Consider the following 22,640-nt stretch of genomic DNA (forward strand, 5'->3'; position numbering starts at 1 on the left):
CGTGGCAGAGAAAAAAATGTTGAACAAAATCTAGGACTTGTGACCACTGGATGTAGGGTTAAGGTATTCCTTGTCAATCAATTAACACTCCCCTCCGCTCGTGTTGTTCTCCCTGTCTAGCCAAATTTGGTAAGATCCTATTAGCGCAGCTTCAGATACTCAATCTAATATAGAAGATGCTGTAGTTCTAGAGAGGCCAAGGTCTTTTAGCAAGTTATTGAGAGATTGTGCTAGTAATCCTTTCATGCCCACTTCCACGGGATACAGACTAACCACGAATACTACAGGCTATTGATTCATAATATTGTTATTTTTTTTTTTTTGTATAAGCAAGCGCTTAGCTGCAATCACGCCTGATGGTAAGCAGTGATGCAGCCTATGGTGGAACGCGCTTGCCTAGAAGATGCCTATTCACTGTTGACTTGAAGGTACCCCTGTTGTAGGTGGGGAAACAAAGCTGGAAGAGCATTCCACATCTTTTGCAGTGCGTATAAGAAACGAGGAACTAAACTGCAGTACGCGTCCGAGGAATATTGATGACGTAGCGGTGTAGATCTCTGCGATGCCTAGCAGTCCTGTGGTAGAACGGCGAAGGTGGCACAAGATCAAATAGTACCTGAGCGCACTCCCCGAAATATATCTTGTAGAACACTGATAGACAGGCAACCTTTCGGCTATGCTCTAAGCTTTGAAGTTTAGAGCTTGATAATGCCTCATTGCCAATGAGCCTTCTAGCACGTTTATCCACTGAATCCAAACCAGCAAGCTGGTATTTGGTTTTGGTTAATGTTGTATTTATTATAAAAATCTGATCCTAAGTTGAATTTTACTTTCTACTGAAAGTAGCCGGTTTCACTCGCGTAGCCCCCGTTCCCGTGGGAATACGGGAATAAAATATAGACTCATCATCAAGACATTCACAATCATTGTGGCTTTCTATTGGTACACGAATTTTAAAAATCGGTTCAGTAGATTCAGATATTAACCCTACAATACCACAAACTTTACTTCTTCTATATTATCTTTAGATAATCTACTTCTATTTTTAGAAATTTATTGATGAAAGCTCTCTCAATACACAGGTTAGATTTTCATTTAAGTAACATGAGTGACTTACATTATTTAATTATCAACGCATACCGTTTAATTATTGAATTATTTAAATATGTTACACGATTTATTCATTTAAACTATAGAGAAAATTCCTTAAAATACCATTTTAGCAAAAATTGCAAAGGGCAAAATAACAATCACAATCACACTCACAGATGACCAAGATGACTGACAAACCACAGATTAAAACTTGAAAAACCGTCCTATTATGACAGTCGACAAACAATCCACCAAGGGTATTTTTATTTTGTACTACACTCTTTGATTTGATTTGACAGTGACATAGAAGAGAGTACATAGAATAATAAGCTATGGACTTGTCAGCTAAAACCTCAGACCAATTATTATATAGGACCTGCCTCGCTAGACGTTACTTTTCTGTCAAAGTATATGATCAACGATCTAATGCGATTATAAAAACTGTCTCTATAGAATCGATGTTAAATAGCTGTAATCGCGTTCGTAGGTTAAAGAGCTCCGTAAAAATACCTCTTTGTGCAATTGAATTGTGAAAAAAACGGACAAAACTTCTAGTTTAGTATAAGATATATACCAAATCTAAGCTCGTTTTCCTCAGAAAATGACAGACAATTTTGTTCGTGACTATGAGTGCGATACAGGTCCTTCTATAATTGGTCTGAGGCTAAAACGCATCAACAAAATGTTCGTTATTTTGGCCTATGGCCAAGAGATTATATTTTAACGGCCTTCGTGGCGCAGTGGTATGCGCGGTAGATTTAAATGACGGAAGTCATTGTTATTACAGACGGAAGTCCTGGGTTCGATCCCTGAATTATTGGTAGATTAGTGGGAGGCTTCCGCTGTGGCTAGTTACCACCCACCTGGCAAAGACGTAGCGCCAAGCGATTTAGCGTTCCGGTACGATGTCGGTAAAATCCAAAAGGGGTATGGTATGAATTTTAATCCTACTCCTAACAAATTAGACCGCTTCCATCTTAGATTGTATCATCACTTTCCATCAGGAGAAATTGTAGTCAACCGATTAATATTATAGCCGGAAGACGATCTTCCTCTCATATCCTATTTTTAACTCCCACAATATGGGTATCAAATGACACACCACGGAATGACGAATAATTTTTTTGTCGGGGGTTTTTTAAATCTTTTAATTTTTTATCAAGCATCATGGTAGTTGCAGTTAGAAGTTGATCAGTGACATAGTTCCCAAAGAACGACTTTAGCAGCCTCAATAATTTTTTACTTTTTTGTGGTGCTAGGTGATTTATAATAATGAAAAATCCATCAAATAATTCTATAATTTATTATTTTTTACATTCTTTTATTTAGTTACATAGATATTTATAGTTTCTCATCCAGTCTTGAATTTGAAATCGTAGCAACGAATTGTTTGCGCAAACCAGCACTAACAAACTGATGGTTTGATCTGGAATTCACTGTAAAGTGGTACATATACAGCATAGGTACATATGTTAAATAATACAGCATCAATATCACCAAACAATAATAAAGCAAACACTTTTCACAAAGCGGGCCCCGCGTATCCTATACGAAGACGAAGAAATAGACTTTAGTATCGGTTACTCAGTTGACCTCTATTAAAGTCAATTTCCTTTTACAATAATTTCGATTTTCCCAAAAAAAAAAACAAAAGATGAAAAGTAGTGACAAATGGGCCTTTTTGGAAAGAATTTTCCTTTATCAATCTATACTAATATAATAAAGTTCAATCAAACAAACAAACAAACAAACAAACTCTTCAGTTGTTTGTTTGTTTGTTTGTTTGATTGAACGCGCTAATCTCAGAAACTACTGGTCTGATTTGAAAAATTCTTTCTGTGTTAGATAGACCATTTATCGAGGAAGGCTATAGGCTATATATTATCCCCATATTCTTACGGGAACGGGAACCACGCGGTTAAAACCGCGCGGCGTCAGCTAGTAAAAAATAAGTTGAAAGACTAAAAAACTTTCAACTGTAAATTAAGGAAATTATGTCCTTTTTTCAAACACTGAAGAAAAACTCATTGCTTATTTTCAGTCAACCACATAATTTCCAAGCTATATTTTTAACCTATAGGTGTGTTTATTCGGGACACACTCCTGAGTTGTAAAACTGAGTTTTTGTAAAATAAAGTTACAATATTTCAAAATCAACCAAAAATCTTGAAACGTAATTAGATTAAAAATCATTTTTAGCTTCCTTAAATTCAATGTGACACTTTTTAATTACCTACAATGTAGAAGATTTTCTAATTTCTTCATATAATATATCAAGTATTCTATTTGGTGGGTTATTTTTAATAAGATTTTTTATATATTTTGTTGTATTTCCTGCTTTATCGAAACAAAGATCATGCAATTTTTTAAACATAGGACAAATATTTATTCCTACTCCATATAAAATTTTAGATAAATATTTCGGCGTAAAAAGTTTATTCCCGTCTAAGAAGCTATGTAAATAATTTTCTTTATTAAAACAAGATTTATGAAATTTTCTTAAATTGCAAGCAGCATTGTTTCCTGCTAAGGATAATACATTAGATAAATCACCTGGCGTAAAACCTGCCTCATAAAAATCATCTAAAAGCCGAGTTTTGTTTCCTATTTCATCAAAACAAACATCATGAAAATCTTTTAAAGCAGAACAAATATTTGCTCCTGATCCATGCAATATCTTAGATAAGTTTTTGGGTCTAAAACCTTCTTTCTCAATTAAGAAATGATTCAAATACTTTTCTGTTTCTGCCATAAAACAAAAATCATGAAACTTTATTAAACTATTTGCAGCTGCACTCAACATACCACATAGATCACGAGGTTTAAAACCTGCCTTAAGGAAATCATCTAGAAATTTAGTTTTTTCTCTTTTCTCATTGAAACAATTACTATGCAATCTCTTTATAATGATAGAAGCACGAATTCCTGCTCCACATAATGTAGAAGATAAGTTACTTGGCGTAAAACCTTCATTATAGAAATCATCTAAAAGGTTTGTTCTTTTTCCTTTATCACTAAAACAAACCTTATGAAACTTTGCAAAAGCATCTTTAGAGTTACCTCCTGCTCTACCTAATATACCAGACAAGTTATGCAATGTAAAACTTTTATTCCTATATTTATCTTCAATAAAATGTTGTAAATGCCGTTTCATATTTCCTTTTGCATCAAACCAAATATCGTATAAGTCTTTAAAAGCTTTTGCAGCATTAACTCCAGCTCCACTTAAAATACTAGACATACGCGCTAGACCTATTCCTTCTTTTTCTAGAGTTTTCAAGTATTGTGTTTTATTTCCTTCTTCATCAAACCAAATATTATATAAGTCTTTAAATACTTTTGCAGCGTTAGCTCCTGCTCCACTTAAAATACTGGACACACGAGCTAGATCTATTCCTTCCTTTTCTAGAGTTTTCAAATATTGTGTTTTATTACCTTCTTCATCAAACCAAAGATCATACAAGTCTCTAAAAACTTTTGCAGCGTGAACTCCTGCTACATTTAAAATACCTGACACATTACATAGATTAATTCCTCCTTTTTCTAGGGTTTTCAAATATTGCGTTTTATTTCCTTCCCCATCATCAAACCAAAGGTCATATAGGTCTTTGAAAGCTTTTGCAGCGTTAGCGCCTGCTCCACTTAAAATACTAGACATACGAGCTAAATATATTCTTTCGTTTTCTAGGGTTTTTAAATATTTTGTTTTACTACCTTCCACATCAAACCAAAGATCATATAGGTCTTTAAAAGCTCTAGAAGCATTAGATCCTGCTCCGCCTAAAATACTAGACATATTACATAAATTGATTCCTTCTTTTTCTAGAGCTTTTAAATATTGAGTTTTAATTCCTTGCTCAGTAAACCAAATATCATACAAATTTGTAAAAGCTTTTGTAGCATTGCTTCCTGCTACATGTAAAATACTAGACATATTAGATAGATCTATTTCTTCTTTCTTTAAAACTTCTAGGCACTTTTTCCCGTTTCCCGTAATTAAAAAGTTCAAGAACTGATTAAATGCTGGTGTTCCCTCTCTACCAACCACACTTTTAGCAAATTTTATTTCCTTATTAATATTTTTGTTTTGAATCTTCTTACAACTAGATCTTTTATATTTTATATCTCCCAAAAGCTTTTCCATTATTCCTTTTGTAAGAGGGCCAAATTCATGAGATTCTGACCAACGTAATGCTATTTCATGTAATTCTTCAAAATTGTACGGAACATCGAATGTATGTATCTCATCTTTAATAATATTAATCAATTCATTCCTATTAGGTTGATTTGTTGCAAATATAAGTTTATCTAAAAAAATATCTTTTATTTTTTGTTCATTTTCACTAGAAAGTCTATTTTCTTCTTTTTCTTTTTGTAAAGAAGGTGGAAGCTTTAATAGATTTAAAACCTTTTTTCTTGTTGCTTCTTGCACAAATCGATAAAGACCATTCTCATTTGAACACGAACATTCTCTTAAAGCTTTATCATTATCAAATTTTAAAGGATGAAAATCTTTAGATCGCCCTTCTTTTAACTTCTTTTCTTTTGTAAGATCTAAATTTGCATTAGTATAAATAATAAAGTATTCTGCACTCTCTCTTAGTTCTTCAACAAAAAGAGTAAAATAGTTATTAATAGAAAACATATGTTGTCTTGAGGGAAATAACTGACTGTAACCAATATTACTAGTTGAATTGTAAGCCTTTACGTAAGTAATGTTGTCTTTATAATCAAGGGCGATGTTATTCGATATATCATGGCTTTTTCCTTCATAATTTATGGAAAATATATTTTCATACAAAAACATGTCATGCAAGAAGAGCATTAATAAGTTAAACTCGTATATAATTCTAGACACATGATTCTCGAGTTTTTTATCCTTTTTTGGAGCTGTTAGATCATGTAACACTCTTTCCTGTAATTCTATATAATCATTCTCAACTGAGCAATTTTTTTCCATTTCATTTTTAATACTGCTATTCAGCTCTTCTCTATTAGGCTGATTAATTGCAAACACTAATTTATCTATAAATGCTTCTTTAATTTCTCTCTCAAAATCCTGAGAAAACCGCCTTTCTTTTATAACTTTCTGCATAGCAGAAGAAAATTCTAACCTTTCTGAAAGTTCTTCTTTTGTTGTTTTATCTCGCGAAAATCGATAAAGACCACTCTCTTGCGTATTATTATTTATAAACAAAAAGTCCTTTAAAATGTCTAACTCTTCTATGTTTACGCTTTCAAATTTAAAAGGATAAAAATTTTTGAATTTTCCTTCTCTTAAATTATTTTCTGGTGTAAGATCAAACCCTGAATTAGTATATACAATAAGATATTCTATATTATTTGATAAACTATCAGATTTAGAGATTAGATATTTAACAAAACTATCAAAGTAGTTATTGATAGCGAAACTTCGTTTTTCTTTAGTGAATAATCTAGCATAATTAATGCTATTATTTAAGTAATACTTATCTACATTTTCAATTTTTATATGAATAGACTTCTTATCATAACGAAATACAATATCATTAAATTTATCAATTTCTGAATCTCCAAACGCTAGTGACAGTAGAGGATATTTATTTTTATACATAGACAATCTAAGTAAGCAAAGCACAGATAAGTGTAATTGATACATAAGTCCAATCAAGTGATGAGGAATATATTGCTTAGTTTGACAAGTATTATCCAATTCATCATGTTCTGGCTTATCCTGTAAATCAGTAGGGAACTCTGAATCTTCATTACTATTAACAGTCACATTTAAACACAGCTTCTTTGATACAGTACCATCTTTGTCTGTTATAGAATGTCTACGTTTTCTACTTATTTTACGACTTTCCTTACCTGAACTATTTGAATGACCACTTTGTTTGTGTGACAAATTCTCAATATCTTGCAATGATGCAGAAGTTTCTTCACCTAACATATAAATATCCTGCATTTTCCTTTTTAAGCTTGCTTTCTTCATGCTTTTTATTTAACTGAGCTTCTAATTCCTTTGCTTTTGGAGAAAAAGCAACAACGAGTTTTCATCTTTATTTTTCATTTAACCTTGTGCTTTTCTTGAATTTCATTAGCTAAGATATCTTTGTCCTATTTAAGTTTATACCTTCTCTGACAATTATGCTTCTAATACTTTTTTATCTGCTTGTCAATTTCTTCATCCTTAGTATTAAACTGAGCTTCCAATTTCTTTGCTTCCTAAAAGCAAATTATATACCTGTTTTACATTTAGCAATAAAATAAAGCGCAGCTGCATGGTACGGTCAGAGTATTAAAGGTACGGTTAGAACTTGTACCAACTCTTCCAACCAAATTAGACTGCATTATAACTAAACATCAGGTGAGATTGCAGTCATGGGCTAACTTACCATGGAATACAATAACACAAAAAGGTTAAGCACATAGACATCCCACCAAAAGCCATACACGAGGAGTACTGTTTACTAACAAACAAATAAGAAATGAGGGTAGAAAACGCATGTCATTTCATAACTTTTTTATTTTAAATTATGTATTGTTTTACTATAAAATATTATTGAAAGTATATTATAATAATAATAATAATAATAAGCCCTTTATTCTGTGTTAAGAAATTACAATTATATATACAATACATTTTGTTTTCATTTTTTTAAAGAATATCTCTTAACATAGTGTGCCTTTCGGCATAGGCCTCCTCCAGCGACTTCCACTGCTCTCTCTCTAATGCGACCCTTCTCCACTTTGGACCTGCTGTGAGCTTTAAGTCATCCTCCCATCTAATGAACTGTTTACCCCGATTCCTTCTGCCATCTCTAGGGTACCATTCCGTCACCAGTCTGCTCCACTTCCCCGTAGTGTCCCTTAGCATGTGGCCTGTCCATCGCCACTTTTGCTGGTCGACACGAGTTAAAACATCGGTGACCCCAGTTTTAGTTCGAAGGTCAGTGTTTCTTACCCTATCCTTTTTCTTGTGGCCAGTCATGCTCCTCTCCATGGATCGTTGGCACCTGGCCAGTTTAGCCCTTTGAGCCATGGTGAGCGCCCAGGTTTCACAGCCGTATGTTAGGCATGGCAAGATACACGTGTTGAAGGCCTTCCTCTTAATTACCATGCTCAGTTCCTTGGATTTCATTATCTCCTTCAGGGACCAATATCTTTTCCAGCCAACGGCAATTCTCGTGCTGATTTCTTTTGTCATTTGGTCCCTGAAGGTAACAACTTGTCCAAGGTATGTGTATTCTTGCACATACAATAATGGGTTGTTATCAATGCCGATGTTGACCTCAGTACTGTTCGTCATTAGTTTGGTCTTCTTTGTGTTCATTTTGAGTCCGATTTTAATGCTCTCTTCATGTAGATTCGAAACCATGCACCCGAGTTTGATTGGATCTTCTTCAAATAGTACGAGGTCATCTGCGAATCTGAGATGGTTAAGTTTTTTACCATTAACATTGATTCCGAAGTCTTCCCATTCTAAGTTGTGGAATACGCTTTCCAACACCGCTGAAAACAGTTTGGGGGATAAAGGGTCCCCTTGTCTGACACCTCTTTCAATTTTAAACTCGTTTCCTAAGCTTTCTAGTTGGATTTTAGCTTTATTGTTGTTATAAATCATATTTATGATGTCAATGTATGCTGCGGGTACTCCTTGCTGATCTAAACTATCTAAGAGGGATTCATGGCTTATACTGTCGAAGGCTTTGGCGTAGTCGATAAACGCTATGTATATTTTTTTGTTATGCTCCGTGTATTTTTCGAGTATTTGTTTGACAGTGTGGATGTGGTCGATTGTAGAAAATCCTTTTCTGAAGCCCGCTTGTTCCACTGGCTGTTGTTCGTCCAGAGTTTTAGTGATTCTGTCAAGTATTATCTTCGCAAATACTTTGTACACATTAGACATCAGACTGATTGGCCTGTAGTTTTCCAAGTCGTTTTTATCACCCTTTTTATGCAGTAGAATAATGTGGGATTTGGTCCATTGCTCTGGAATTTTGCATTTTATTATGATTTCGTTGAATAGTTTTGTAAGGATAGGAACCAGTTCTTCCATTGTACCCTTTAGCAACTCGTTTGCTATTCTATCCGGCCCTGGAGATCTTTCTGCTTTTTGGCTTTTTATTGACTTCTCAACCTCGCATTGTAATATTTCAGGTATTGGTTCCTCAGGGTTTACCCGCGTCGGCTCCAAAAGTGTGACACTCTGTTTGGTCTTTGCATTGTGACTTTGTGTTTGTGTGGCATAGAGCTGGCTGTAGAAGAGCGTGGCTAGGTCCTTGATATCCTTTCTTTTCGAAGTAGTTGTTGTTTTCCTTTTAAGCCTAGGTATCCATTCCTTCCCTGATTCTCTTAGTTCTTTCAGCGCCTTTTTCACTCCTCCCGTCCTCGTTATGTGGTGTTCTAAAGTCTTAAGTCTTATTCTTTTCCTATCCTTTCGTATATTTTCCCTTATTTTTTTACTTAGATCTGTTATCTTTTTAATTGATTCCTTTCGCTGTTTGAAAGTATATTAGCAATATTTTAAACTGATTAAGCAAATGTTTTTTTCATTAATTTAAGAATAAGTCAATTTTAATTATTATTAGGTGTGAAATGATTAGTGAATTATACCCTCATTTTTAATTTGTTTGTTGGTAATCTATATTGACATCATACTGAGGCAAACAACATAACTACAGTTCACTATAGTTATGCATGTTATTGTGCGGATTGGCGGACTTCACACATGTAGAGAATTAAGAAATTCTCAGGTATGCAGGTTCCCTTAACTGAAAAGTTGGGGGTGCATGCCCCGGACTGGATTCAAACCCACACCCTCTGGAATCGAAGGCAGAGGTCATATTCACTGGGCTATCATGACCAATCCGCAGTAGGCCAGTGTCGTAAACTATTGGTCTACCCCTTGGTATACCCCTTTCATTCTGACAGAGAGACTTGACCTCAGCAGTGAGTCAAATATGGGTTGATAATGATGATGATGAATAATGTTATTGTAGTGGTTACTGCTTTCTGGTGTGGATTATGAAGTGTTGGATGTGATATTTTGTTAGGTGCAACAAGTTCTTAGTAGCAGCCCAGAGTAGGAAAGTTAGTCATAATACAGATCTATGTGCTGTGAGCGTGTAGAGGTGTTTGTCTGTTCTCTGCCTGCTCAAGGCTTTTGACTACAGATGAAACAGATATCCAGTAACTATCCGGTACCTGGCCTATCCAGCTTCCATAATACTATCAGACCGAATGCTGAATAGCTACTATTCGGCTAGATTCAGTCATATAGATAAAAAAACAGGTTAAAAGAAACATATTTTTGAGTAATTATTTGCTTTATTTAATTAGTCTTAATATCACTTAGCTTAAATATAATTAGTTTTAAACTTTTATTATATAATTAATGTAATACAAAGAAAATGAATGAATTAGTACTCATACTGCAACTATGGTGAATAAATACTAATTTCTTTTCATTGAGAGGTAGCAGGCAGTTGCGTTTCTCTTCATAAGGCCAGTTTCAGAAAAAAGTCATTCGCTATACACACGCTATGCAAGGTGCAGAAGAAAACTTTTTAAATTTGGGTATTAATTGACTTTATTTTTCGGCCGGATATCCAGCTATCTGGTCACATGTTTGGCCGAATATCCGGCATTTGGTATCCGGCCAAACTGCTATCCGTATCATATCTACTTTTGAATTTTGATTTATCCATGAATTGTGAGAATGGGGAGAGGAGTTGATCTTTAGTTGACTAATCTGTGCAATTTTTGCAGTATTAGCCACTAAGTAAACATTATATTTCAACTCACCCATGGAAGGTAATTCGTAGGTTACGTCCTCCCCGGACGTAGATTCATTGCCAGAAGTATTTCCGCAGAAAGGCACGAAGCATCGCATCGTTGGTGTATATAGTTTTACGTCAAGAATCTCAAAGTTATTACTTTGATAAGTATACAATGATCATCGGTCAAACGCAAATTTCCTTCCTACTAAGACACGGTTAAGGGTATACGAGTGAGAACATCACTTTTTCCAAGTCCCGTCTCGTTTTTACACGAATAAGCATTAAGTTTTAAACTAAAATCCTAATCTCGTAGAATAAAAAAATAGGTTATTCAAAACAAAACAAACAAACCAAGAAACATTAATGACAATGACTTTGACAAACACTGACAAGTGTCAACGGCTGTCCCTTTTTTCCCAGTCATGCCACAGACACAGTAAAAATTGTATTATTCTGTGCCACAGACGACAAATGATTTAGGGCTCTCACACACGGGCCACTGGCCACAACCTTAAAACGCCGCTACCGGCTTAATTCCTGTAGTTTCATACATTTTATATGGACTCGCCGCACACGGTTGACATCGGTGGCCACTACAAACGTCGCTACTTGCTTCTTGTGGCCCGCACCGGCCACTAAACGCCGCAACACGCCACTCGAGTGATTATGATACTGCATGTATGAGTTAAAAAAGTAGCAACCACCAACTACAAGTGGCTGTAGCGCGCTCGAGCTACTTTTGTGCACCCTTCTTGCTTCTTGTGGCGGCGTTTGTGGCTGTCACGTGTGGCCCGTGTGCGGCGACACTAAGGCTTCGAAGTTTGAACACCTAATTTTAATATTACTTGAGGAATGACTAATCATTCCTCAAGTAATATTTTTTATCAAATAGTTAAAGCGAAAGTGGTCAAGTATACGATTCGGTACAAATATACCACAAGCCCTTAAACAAAAATTAACTGTAAAATGAACCAACGTGAATAACGCTTAGAAGGCTGTTATTGTACCAGAAAATAACTCTAAGCACTATGCCGTCATTTCTGAGCGGTACAAGTGAGTACGCGAGTGAATGGAATTTCTCATGCATCTTTATGCTTTACTAAGGCGGAGGCGAAGACAACCAAAACTTTTAATGAAAAAAGAAAATCGAGTTAGTCACTTATTGACGATCTCTGTGGCGCGGTGGAATTACAAGACGGAGGTCCTGGGTTCCATCCCCGGCTGGGCCGATTGATATGTAATTAATTGGTCCAGGTCAGGGTGGAAGGCTTAGGCCGTGGTTAGTGACCATCCTACCGGCAAAGACGTACCGCCAAGCGATTTAGCGTTCTAGTACGATGTCGCGTAGAAACCAAATAGCGTATGGATATTCATTCTACTCCCAATAAGTTAATCCGCTTCCATCTTAGATTGCATCATCACTTACCATCATGTGAGGTTGTAGTCAAGGGCTAACTTGTAAAAAAAAGATCGATTTTTAATGTCCTATAAATTTTAAGGAATTTCAAAATGACGCCCGTTTTATTTTTTTAATTTTCACTGCAGATTATAAACAAAGTTACTCCAACAAAATTTTTAATTTTCTCTAAAGATTATTTTTTTTTGATTAATGCAATTCTTAGATATCCCGGACCAATAATAAGGAACTTCAAGATGGCGCCCATTTTTTCCATACATTATTTAAACACCACAGAACAGGGAACCAAAACCACAAAACAAACGCACAAGAAAACAAACAAGTAGGATACAAAAAGGCAGCCTTATAGTTATCCCTTCATAGTAACAAAAAAGTAGTTGAGGAAAATTTGTTTTATTAATTGCAAGCATTTCTTCACGTATTTACAATGGGGATGATGACTAGGTTTGAATATATTGATTTTTATGATACATTCGGGTAAATAAGGTCAATGTTAACTAATTTATACATAAAAAGCAAAGATGTCTGGATATTTGCAAAATAAATGAGATTATAAAATTTCAAAATCTATTAAAAATCTTTTATTGTAATTAGATGAAAATTCATACAGTTTTAGCTTCCTTACATTAAATGTGACATTTTTTAATACATAAACTATAAACATAAACGCACAAATAACAAAGCTATTAGTAATTTTGTTTGAACGCCCATACAAATCTAACGATCATTATGTACCTACGACGTCATTAATTCATACCATTTTGTATGGGGCGTTTATCAGGGATCCGCGGCAGCGCCACAAATCTGACCCTTTAAATCCCTGTAGCTCCGAAAGTAATGATCGCAGATACCCTGTTACTTTTACAAAATTGCTTTACTATTAGCATACTCTTAATTTATATACAATTTAAAAAACTGTCATCATCCCGATTGTTGCTGCACAGAGCTCCCAAGTTTCGCGAACCCTAATTGAATTTGATTTTTACCTGTGGTTTTTCACGTGCCTTAATAAAGATGATTTTTTTGCACATTTATAATTGCACACACTACAAGAATAAGGCTTTTCGTCAGTGTGGGTCCTCATGTGATGTAATAAATTGCGTTTATTTAGAAATTGCTTTGTGCATATGTCACAAGAATAAGCCTTCTCACCAATGTGGGCTCTTAAGTGCCTTGAGTAATGAGAACTATCAGCACATTTATAATTGCACATATTACATGAATAAGGCTTTTCACCAGTGTGAGTTCTCGTGTGCAATGATAAAGCGGCTTTTCGTGCAAATTTACGATTGCATATCTGACAAGAGAAAGGTTTTTCACCACTGTGGGTTTTCATGTGCTCTAATAAATGATAGTTTCGTGCAAATTTATAATTGCATATCCCACAAGAAAAGGGTTTTTCACCAGTGTGGGTTCTCATGTGACCGAGTAATGTGCATTTTTTTGCAAATTCATGATTGCATATCTGACAGGAATACGGTTTTTCACCAGTGTGGGTCCTCATGTGGTGTAATAAATTACGTTTATTTACAAATGTATGACTGCATATGTCACAAAGGTAAGGCTTTTTATCTGTGGAGTTTTTAGATAATTTATTTTTGACGGCACGTTTGAATTTGCGTATGTCGCCAGAATAAGGGTTTTTACCCGTATGTTTTCTAATATGTAATGATAAATTGTACTTTCGTGTACTTCTATAACTGCATATATCACACACATAACACTTCTTATGAGGGAGGATCCTCAAAAGTGGCTTATCATCTGATAGGACTTCATAATTTGTCAATCTACTTGTATCCGTATACAATGTACTGCCGCTCTGAGATGATAGGTTGCCCAGTTCGACAATGTCAGTTTTAAGGATTTGTTCGCTTTTTTGGGTATCAGCTGTTCCTTCAGTTGCCTGCACTCTGTTTTTCTTGTTTGTCGCTAGTCTCGCGGACAGTGGAGCGACTGCAACAAAGCATTTATTTTGTAATTTATTTCTGTAATTTACTTTAGATCTGTGAACATAAGCGTCAATAATACAGCCCTACTCGTCCGCACGAACTACCACATAGCACCGTCTTCAAACTGATCAGCAGGTAGAACATAATAATATTATGATGTTATTTTTCACTTTTTAGTTTGGTGGGTATGTCTATGTTTTGAAGTCGGTTGTATTTTTTTTTTTTTTTTTTCTATTCTTTACAAGTTAGCCCTTGACTACAATCTTACCTGATGGTAAGTGATGATGCAGTCTAAGATGGAAGCGGGCTAAATTGTTAGGAGGAGGATGAAAATCCACACCCCTTTCGGTTTCTACACGACATCGTACCGGAACGCTAAATCGCTTGGCGGTACGTCTTTGCCGGTAGGGTGGTAACTAGCCACGGCCGAAGCCTCCCACCAGCCAGACCTGGACTAATTAAGAAAATCTCAATATGCCCAGCCGGGGATCGAACCCAGAACCTCCGTTTTGTAAATCTACCGCGCATACCACTGCGCCACGGAGGCCGTCGAAAATTATACTAACGAAACTTTTACAACAATATCTATACTTAGCTGAGCAGATAGTTATTTTGGCTCCATCAGGTCGATTCCAAACCTTCATTAAATTATAGTGCTTAAAAATATTCAATAAAAAAAAATGACGAACACACTAGTAATTCATACAATTTTTTTCAAAGTTCCCCTAGATTTCTCCAGGTTTCCATCATCATATCCTGACATGATAATGCTCATCAGCATCTTTTTCGGATACATCACCAAGTTCTAGTGTGGTTTGGTTATCAGCTAGACCCTCAGACTAATTATTGTATAAGACCTGCCTCGCTAGACGTTACTTTTCTGTCAAAGTATATGATCAACGATCTAATGCGATTATAAAAACTGTCTCTATAGAATCGATGTTAAATAGTTGTAATCGTGTTCGTCGGTTAAAGAGCTCCGTAAAAATATCTTTTTGTGTAATTGAATTGTGTAAAAAACGGGCAAAAACTTCTAGTTTAGTATAAGATATATACCAAATTTAAGCTCATTTTCCTCAGAAAATGGCAGACAATTTTGTTTGTGCGATACAGGTCCTTCTATAATTGGTCTGAGGCTAGACCCTACAAACTAAGGTTGGATGTTTACTATGTAAGGTTCAACCTTTAATTTTTATTAGTAACATAATCTTTTAGTTTTATTTATTAAACTTGTTAATATCCAAGCAAAGAACACCACAAACAAATTTACTCGTCACTCACCTGAAGTCTGAGTAGAGTCTGCAGACGGAGGAGGGACATCATTCAGCTTCTGAACTCCTGTCCTGTCCAACAATACAACAGTGTGAGACTGGTAGCAACAAGGATGTTAAACAAACTGAATCTAAAATCCTGGTATTATGGAAATTATGAAAACAAAGAAATAAATAATTATATATATAAAATGACTTCAAGCTTAATAACCGTAAGATTAATATATGATCCTTTTTTTTTGACGACCTCCGTGGCGCAGTGGTATATGCGCAGTGCATTTACAAGACGGAGGCCCTGGGTTCGATCCCCGGCTGGGCCGATTGAGATTTTCTTAATTGGTCCAGGTCTGGCTGGTGGGAGGCTTCGGCCGTGGCTAGTTAACACCCTACCGGCAAAGACGTACCGCCAAGCGATTTAGCGTTCCGGTACGATGTCGTGTAAAAAGGGGTATGGATTTTCATCCTCCTCCTGACAAGTTAGCCCGCTTCCATCTTAGACTACATCATCACTTACCATCAGGTGAGATTGTAGTCAAGAGCTAAACTTGTAAAGAATAAAAAAAAATGATCAACCAGTGTGACCAGTGTGAGTCTTTACAAGCAACGTACTGAAGCCGGTGAAATCGATTAAAAAAAACAATCGTCACGCGTCTCCTTGACAACCGCATATACAAACTTTTTTCATAATTTGTATTTCAAAATTTAACACAACAACAATTACGTAAATTAATATAATAACCAATAATTACCAATAAAAAATACTCCATCTTATTTCTTTAGTTTTTGTTTTTGTTTTTAAAATTTAAACTATCGTGAGTGTTATTCATATTAATTGATTATGAAACACGGCTCAAACTCACGTGATATTACGTCGGAGTGTGCCCGACTATATTCGAACCCATACGGGGCCCTTAGTCATGAGCTGGTTCTTGCAACGCGGCAATTCGGTCCAACCCAATCCAAAGTTTGGATCGTGCCGCGTTGCAAGAACCAGCTCATGACTGAGGGCCCCGTATGGGTTCGAAACTATCAGGCATACTCCGACCTAATATCACGTGAGTTATTAATGTATTTAAAAACGCCATTTTTCTTGAATAATATTGAATATTACTGATGCGACGGCTCGTGTCGTACTGACTCGAGAATGTATTACATTTTGAATTTTGTATTTGGAGCGGCTACGACACCGTCGTTTTCCGTGCGCTCCATCTGTATATTATTGATTAATCTGTGTTTATGATAAGAATTTTTAGAGTAAGACTAATTGCTGCAATTATCTCTCATATTGCAAATACTGCTGGGACAATTTAGTAACCTAAGTCAAGATAACAATGAGCCGTGATAGCCCAGTGGATATGACGTCTGCCTCCGATTCCGGAGAGTGTGGGTTTGAATATGGTCCGGGGCAGCACTTCCAACTTCTCAGTTGAGTCCATTTTAAGAATTTAAATACCACGTGTCTCAAACGGTGAAGGAAAAACAGAGAATTATCTTAATTCTCTGCGCATGTGAAATCTGCCAATCCGCATTGGGTCAGCGTGGTGGACTATTGGCCTGACCCCTCTCATTCTGAGAGGATACTCGAGCTCAGCAGTGAGCCGAATATGGGTTGAGAATGATGAACTTGCATGCAAAGTTAAATAATAACTGTAATAATAAATCGTGTACTGACTTGTTCTCCAGTTCAAGCTCAGCTGCACGAGGCTTGCACTCTTGTGATGCGTCACATACAGCATTCTGCTGAATACAAAACCCATTTGTAACATGTCTGACATCAACGTCATAAAATGGGTGAAGGGCTTAGACCATTCATAAGAATGGACCTGTTTCGCACCCAAATTCACCAACAAATAAGTCTTTTCTTTTTTTGACTAGGACGAGGTAAACTCGCACATCGAAAACATTTAACACCATTAAGTATATTCTGTGTCCATACACTACACACAACTATATAATTGACTCGCAATACACACACGAGTAATTTTTACACAGACTAAACAACACATCGCTTAGACTATCCACAGAATATATATATAGAATGTTCGATTACTTGATCGATTTTTTGCTGTTCCGTCAAATGAATCGATTCTTTTTAGAAATCGTTTTCATTACAAATATGATAAAATTAAGTTAGAAATACTTACAAATGAAACGTTACTCCATCTTTTACTAAACTACAAGTTTTTGGCCGTTTTTTATGCCATTCAACTACACAAACCGGTATTTTTAGGAAGCTCTTTACACGACGAAAACCATTACAACAATGAACATCGAATCTATAGCAACAGTTTTTATAAACGCGTTAGATCATTGATTCTTGATCTTCGACAGAGGGGTAACGGTTTACGAGGCAGGTTCTTTCTTTTTAATGGTCTAAGGTGAAGGGTCATAACGGAAACACTGGAAACGACAGGGCAGATGAACTCGCACGCAAAGGTATAACACTGAAGGTTAATGGACCACTCCCAATGGTACCAATACCCTACAAAACAAAACCTTTCCGCAAATGCATTCAAACCATATTCGGCTCACTGCTGAGCTCGAGTCTCCTCTCAGAACGAGAGGGGTTAGATAGGGGTTGAGCCGTGATAGCCCAGTGGATATGACCTCTGCCTCCAATTCCGGAGGGTGTGGGTTCGAATCCGGTCCGGGGCATGCACCTCCAACTTTTCAGTTGTGTGCATTTTAAGAAATTAAATATCACGTGTCTCAATCGGTGAAGGAAAACATCGTGAGGAAACCTGCATACCAGAAAATTATCTTAATTCTCTGCGTGTGTGAAGTCTGCCAATCCGCATTGGGCCAGCGTGGTGGACTATTAGCCTTACCCCTTCTCATTCTGAGAGGAGACTCGAGCTCAGCAGTGAGCCGAATGTGGGTTGATGACGACGAGTACAAAACATGGCATGGCAAGGAGACACTGATGTCACATGCAGAGTCATGGGCTAACACAAGTGACTGCAAACACAGAAAAGATGCATTACCAACCCACGTCTAACGACAAAACTACTTAAGCTTAAACGTAGCAAACTTAAAACAGTAACAGAACTAATGACAGGGCACTGTTTACTAAATAAACACCTTTTGGTTCTAGGTATAACCGACAGTTCTTTGTGCAGAGCATGCATGGAGGAAGAAGAAACAACGGTACATGTTAATGAGACGAATATCAGCATTCCATAAATTCACCGTGCGGGTGCCGAGTCCATTGCGTGGTAGAGAGAACAACTCCGAGCAGAGTCCTGCACTTGTGACTACTGGATGTAGGGTTAAGGATTTCTTTGACGATCGATCAACACTCCCCTTCTCTGCTCGTGTTGTTCTCCCTGCCTAGCCAAAGGTAAGATCCTATTAGAGCAGCTTTGGATACTCGTTCTAACATGGAACTAGCTGCACTTCTAGAGAGGCCAAGGTCTTTAAGCAAGTCATAGAGATTTTGATGGTAATCCTCTCGCACCTACTTCTACGGCGTACAGACTAACTACATGGCCATTTTTAGTTAGTTCATTTGTTAGGTCATAATATTTATTCTCTTTTATACTGTGGTTCTTCGGAACGGCACACTAAGCTCTACAAGTACTATTCGCTTTGTTTGTTTGGACAAATATATAATATGTTTGGACTCTTAGATGCAGAGGTGTATACGAACAACATTCAGCACACATTGGATCCCCAGCAACACTCCATGAGGCGTTTGGTGACCTGCTAAGTTTTTGGAGCGAGCTTGGTTGGCTGGAGTGACTGCAGCGGGGACCAGCACCAAATGGACCTACGTACAAAGGTCAACCCCTAGTGGCCAAATGCGGAAAAGGCCCAGGAAAAGAAGAAGAAGTAAACATTGGTTCCCCAGCAACACTCCATGAGGTGTTCGATGACCTGCTAAGCTTCTGGAGCAAGCTTGGTTGGCTAGAGTGACTCCAGCAGGGACCAGCACCAAATGGACCTACGTACAACGGCCAAACCTTAGTGGACAAGTGCGGAAAAGGCCCAGGAATGAAGAAGAAAAAGAAGAAGACATTCTCACCTGGAGATGCAAGCTCATGTGTTCATTGTACGCATTCTCTTGCACAAACTCCTCAAAACATAGCGTACACTGAAGAGTTGGAACTTCACACTTTATGGGAGTATGCGCTTCGTTTTTTATGACTGCTGAGCAAGAATCTGCAGCTGTTCTGGTAAGAGTTTCATCCAGTTTTGCTGCCAATTTTATACTCAAGTCTGAGTATTCTTCATTATATGGATCTTCATTATCGAAATGGCTTTTGGAGTCAAAACTGTGTTCATCCTTGACTGCAACTGCTGCAACATCTGCCTCCACAGATTCCTCTGCTGGCTGTTCCTCTTCATCAGTGTGATCTATGTACAAGTCACAGTGCTCAGCTCCTAATGTTGTACGAGTAAAACTGCACTTCAGTTGTCTTGTTGCGTGGTACATTGTTCCTATATGTTGTTTAGTAATCTGAAACAAGAAAAATGTATTTTTTTTTTACTCTTTACAAGTTAGCCCTTGATTAGAATCTCACCTGATGGTAAGTGATGATGCAATCTAAGATGGAAGCGGGCTAACTTGTTAGGAGGATGAAAATCCACATCCCTTTCGGTTTCTACATGACATCGTACCGGAACGCTAAATCGCTTGGCGGTACGTCTTTGTCGGTAGGGTGGTAACTAGCCACGGCCAAAGCCTTCCACCAGCTAGACTTGGACCAATTAAGAAAACCTCAATCGGCCCAGCTGGGGATCGAACCCAGGACCTCCGTCTTGTAAATCTACCGCACTCACCACTGCGCCACGGAGGTCGTCAAAATGTATGTTATATGAGGTGCAGGTAGGTAAAATATAACAACACATGTACATATATTATATGTGTGTTTGTATGTCAGGCAAATGAAATCGCAGTTACTGCTAATTACTCACAGCTAAATGTTGTTCGACTAAGTATGTCATCACTGAATGGACTCTGAAACTCAAGTCTCTAAATCTACTGAAGTTCTTCAATCTCTGAGCACACAGCACACACAGTGTTTGCTTCAGGTTTGCTCGACGACACAACTGAAACAACTGCACAGAATTGTCTGTGTTAGTAAGTAGATTAGATAACAATATGTCTAGTAGTTTATTATTTTTAACCTACTTCAAAAAAGAAGGAGGTTATCAATTCGTCGGAATCTCTTTTTTTTAAGTATGTTCACCGATTATTTGAAGACGCCTAAACCAATTTGAAAATTTGTTTTTTTCCTTTGATATGCTTTCCATTTGGTCCCATAGTAATCATGTCAGGATCTGATGATGGGATCCTGGAGAAATCGAGGGAAACTTTCAAATATTGTAGAGACAACTAATGTGTTTTATATGTTATTTTTCACTTTTAAGTTTAGTAAAGGATCTGATGATGGGATCCTGGAGAAATCGAGGGAAACTTTCAAATATTGTAGAGACAACTAATGTGTTTTATATGTTATTTTTCACTTTTAAGTTTAGTAAAGGATCTGATGATGGGATCCTGGAGAAATCGAGGGAAACTTTCAAATATTGTAGAGACAACTAATGTGTTTTATATGTTATTTTTCACTTTTAAGTTTAGTAAAGGATCTGATGATGGGATCCTGGAGAAATCGAGGGAAACTTTCAAATATTGTAGAGACAACTAATGTGTTTTATATGTTATTTTTCACTTTTAAGTTTAGTAAAGGATCTGATGATGGGATCCTGGAGAAATCGAGGGAAACTTTCAAATATTGTAGAGACCACTAATGTGTTTTATATGTTATTTTTCACTTTTAAGTTTAGTAAAGGATCTGATGATGGGATCCTGGAGAAATTGAGGGAAACTTTCAAATATTGTAGAGACCACTAATGTGTTTTATATGTTATTTTTCACTTTTAAGTTTAGTAAAGGATCTGATGATGGGATCCTGGAGAAATCGAGGGAATCTTTCAAATATTGTAGAGACCACTAATGTGTTTTATATGTTATTTTTCACTTTTTAGTTTAGTAAAGTGAAGTCGGTTGTATTTTTTATTGTAACAAAATATATTTTTTACTGAGCTAAAGTTGCAATGTTTGTATTGGCTAAGGCAACAGTTTTTCCATTTATCATCTGCTTGCTTAAAACATATAACTCCAATGTCACCATGTCCCAAATATATAATATAGTCTCAGAAGTAAGTAAATAACAGCTGTAAGTTTATTTTCTATTAATACTCAAATCTCTTTACAGTGAATGTGCAGTACAATTTGAGCATCAACATACTTGCAGTCCAGTGAACTGTTCATAGGCCTCCTCCAGCTTGTGTTCACTCATCAGCAGCAGCTTGCTGTCAGTGTCCAGACACACCACGCACATCTGCAAGTACACTGCTGGTCACTACACTACAGTTTGCATGATTACATAACATTTGTGAGAAACCTACCAGCAGTGTGGAAGGAATGGCATCAGAGCGCAGTTGTCGTGCACAGCTCTCTGCATCACAGAAGTCATCATCTATGAAATGCTGCGAGCAGACCACGGCAGGGTCGGGTAGATGATTGTCTTGTTTGCCGAGGGCTCTGAGCCAAGCAGCACGGAGATGGACCTCACTGGGTAACCTGAAAGCTTCCATTCATAGTATGCACAGCCAACACTTGAATGTACTAATGTAAGAGCTTTCTTCTTGTTCTTGGGTAGGTAATTATTGTCTCCCGCTATGTGTATGCTGTTGCCTACATCTAATTAAACTTAAACAAGAGTAACACACAGTTAGTGAAGCTCCAACCTTGTTACAGGTGCACTATATTTATGGGTGAAATAATTGTAACTAACTTTCTGTATTCACTGTATGATGTAGACATGACAAGGAAGCTCATTCACAGCTAGAGATGTGTACTGTAGGTACACTAGTGTATGATGTAGACATGACAAGGAAGCTCATTCACAGCTAGAGATGTGTACTGTAGGTACACTAGTGTATGATGTAGACATGACAAGGAAGCTCATTCACAGCTAGAGATGTGTACTGTAGGTACACTAATGTATGATGTAGACATGACAAGGAAGCTCATTCACAGCTGGAGATGTGTACTGTAGCTGCTTTAGTGTATGATGTAGACATGACAAGGAAGCTCATTCACAGCTAGAGATGTGTACTGTAGGTACACTAGTGTATGATG

At 36.9% G+C, this 22,640-nt stretch overlaps 2 protein-coding genes across 7 annotated transcripts in view; both read right to left on the reverse strand.

The window, feature by feature from the left end:
* The window catches only part of LOC112045794 (uncharacterized), a 23,244-nt gene extending 12,227 nt beyond the window's left edge, over positions 1 to 11,017 (reverse strand). The window contains exons 1-2 of one of the 2 annotated variants that reach the window (XM_052889739.1): positions 10,879 to 11,017; positions 2,408 to 7,296 (exon numbers count right to left, since the gene is read on the reverse strand). In XM_052889739.1, the coding sequence (XP_052745699.1) occupies positions 3,326 to 7,063 (3,738 nt within the window). In that variant the 5' untranslated portion in view covers positions 7,064 to 7,296; positions 10,879 to 11,017 and the 3' untranslated portion in view covers positions 2,408 to 3,325. Of the gene's footprint in view, positions 1 to 2,407; positions 7,297 to 10,878 lie in introns of those variants that run through there. The other variant, XM_052889740.1, reaches the window with a different exon arrangement.
* Positions 10,382 to 22,640, reverse strand: part of LOC112045797 (zinc finger protein 436) — a 27,298-nt gene continuing 15,039 nt past the window's right edge. For 2 of the 5 annotated variants that reach the window (XM_052889744.1, XM_052889743.1), the window contains exons 3-9: positions 21,905 to 22,079; positions 21,745 to 21,837; positions 20,408 to 20,551; positions 19,515 to 19,949; positions 17,163 to 17,230; positions 15,501 to 15,562; positions 12,483 to 14,223 (exon numbers count right to left, since the gene is read on the reverse strand). In XM_052889744.1, coding sequence (XP_052745704.1) covers positions 13,253 to 14,223; positions 15,501 to 15,562; positions 17,163 to 17,230; positions 19,515 to 19,949; positions 20,408 to 20,551; positions 21,745 to 21,837; positions 21,905 to 22,079 — 1,948 coding nt within the window. In that variant the 3' untranslated portion in view covers positions 12,483 to 13,252. Of the gene's footprint in view, positions 14,224 to 15,500; positions 15,563 to 17,162; positions 17,231 to 19,514; positions 19,950 to 20,407; positions 20,552 to 21,744; positions 21,838 to 21,904; positions 22,080 to 22,640 lie in introns of all 5 variants that reach the window. The other 3 variants (XM_052889742.1, XM_052889745.1, XM_052889747.1) reach the window with 3 other exon arrangements.

Source organism: Bicyclus anynana, chromosome 26, assembly GCF_947172395.1.
Source record: "Bicyclus anynana chromosome 26, ilBicAnyn1.1, whole genome shotgun sequence".
Taxonomy (NCBI): domain Eukaryota; kingdom Metazoa; phylum Arthropoda; class Insecta; order Lepidoptera; family Nymphalidae; genus Bicyclus; species Bicyclus anynana.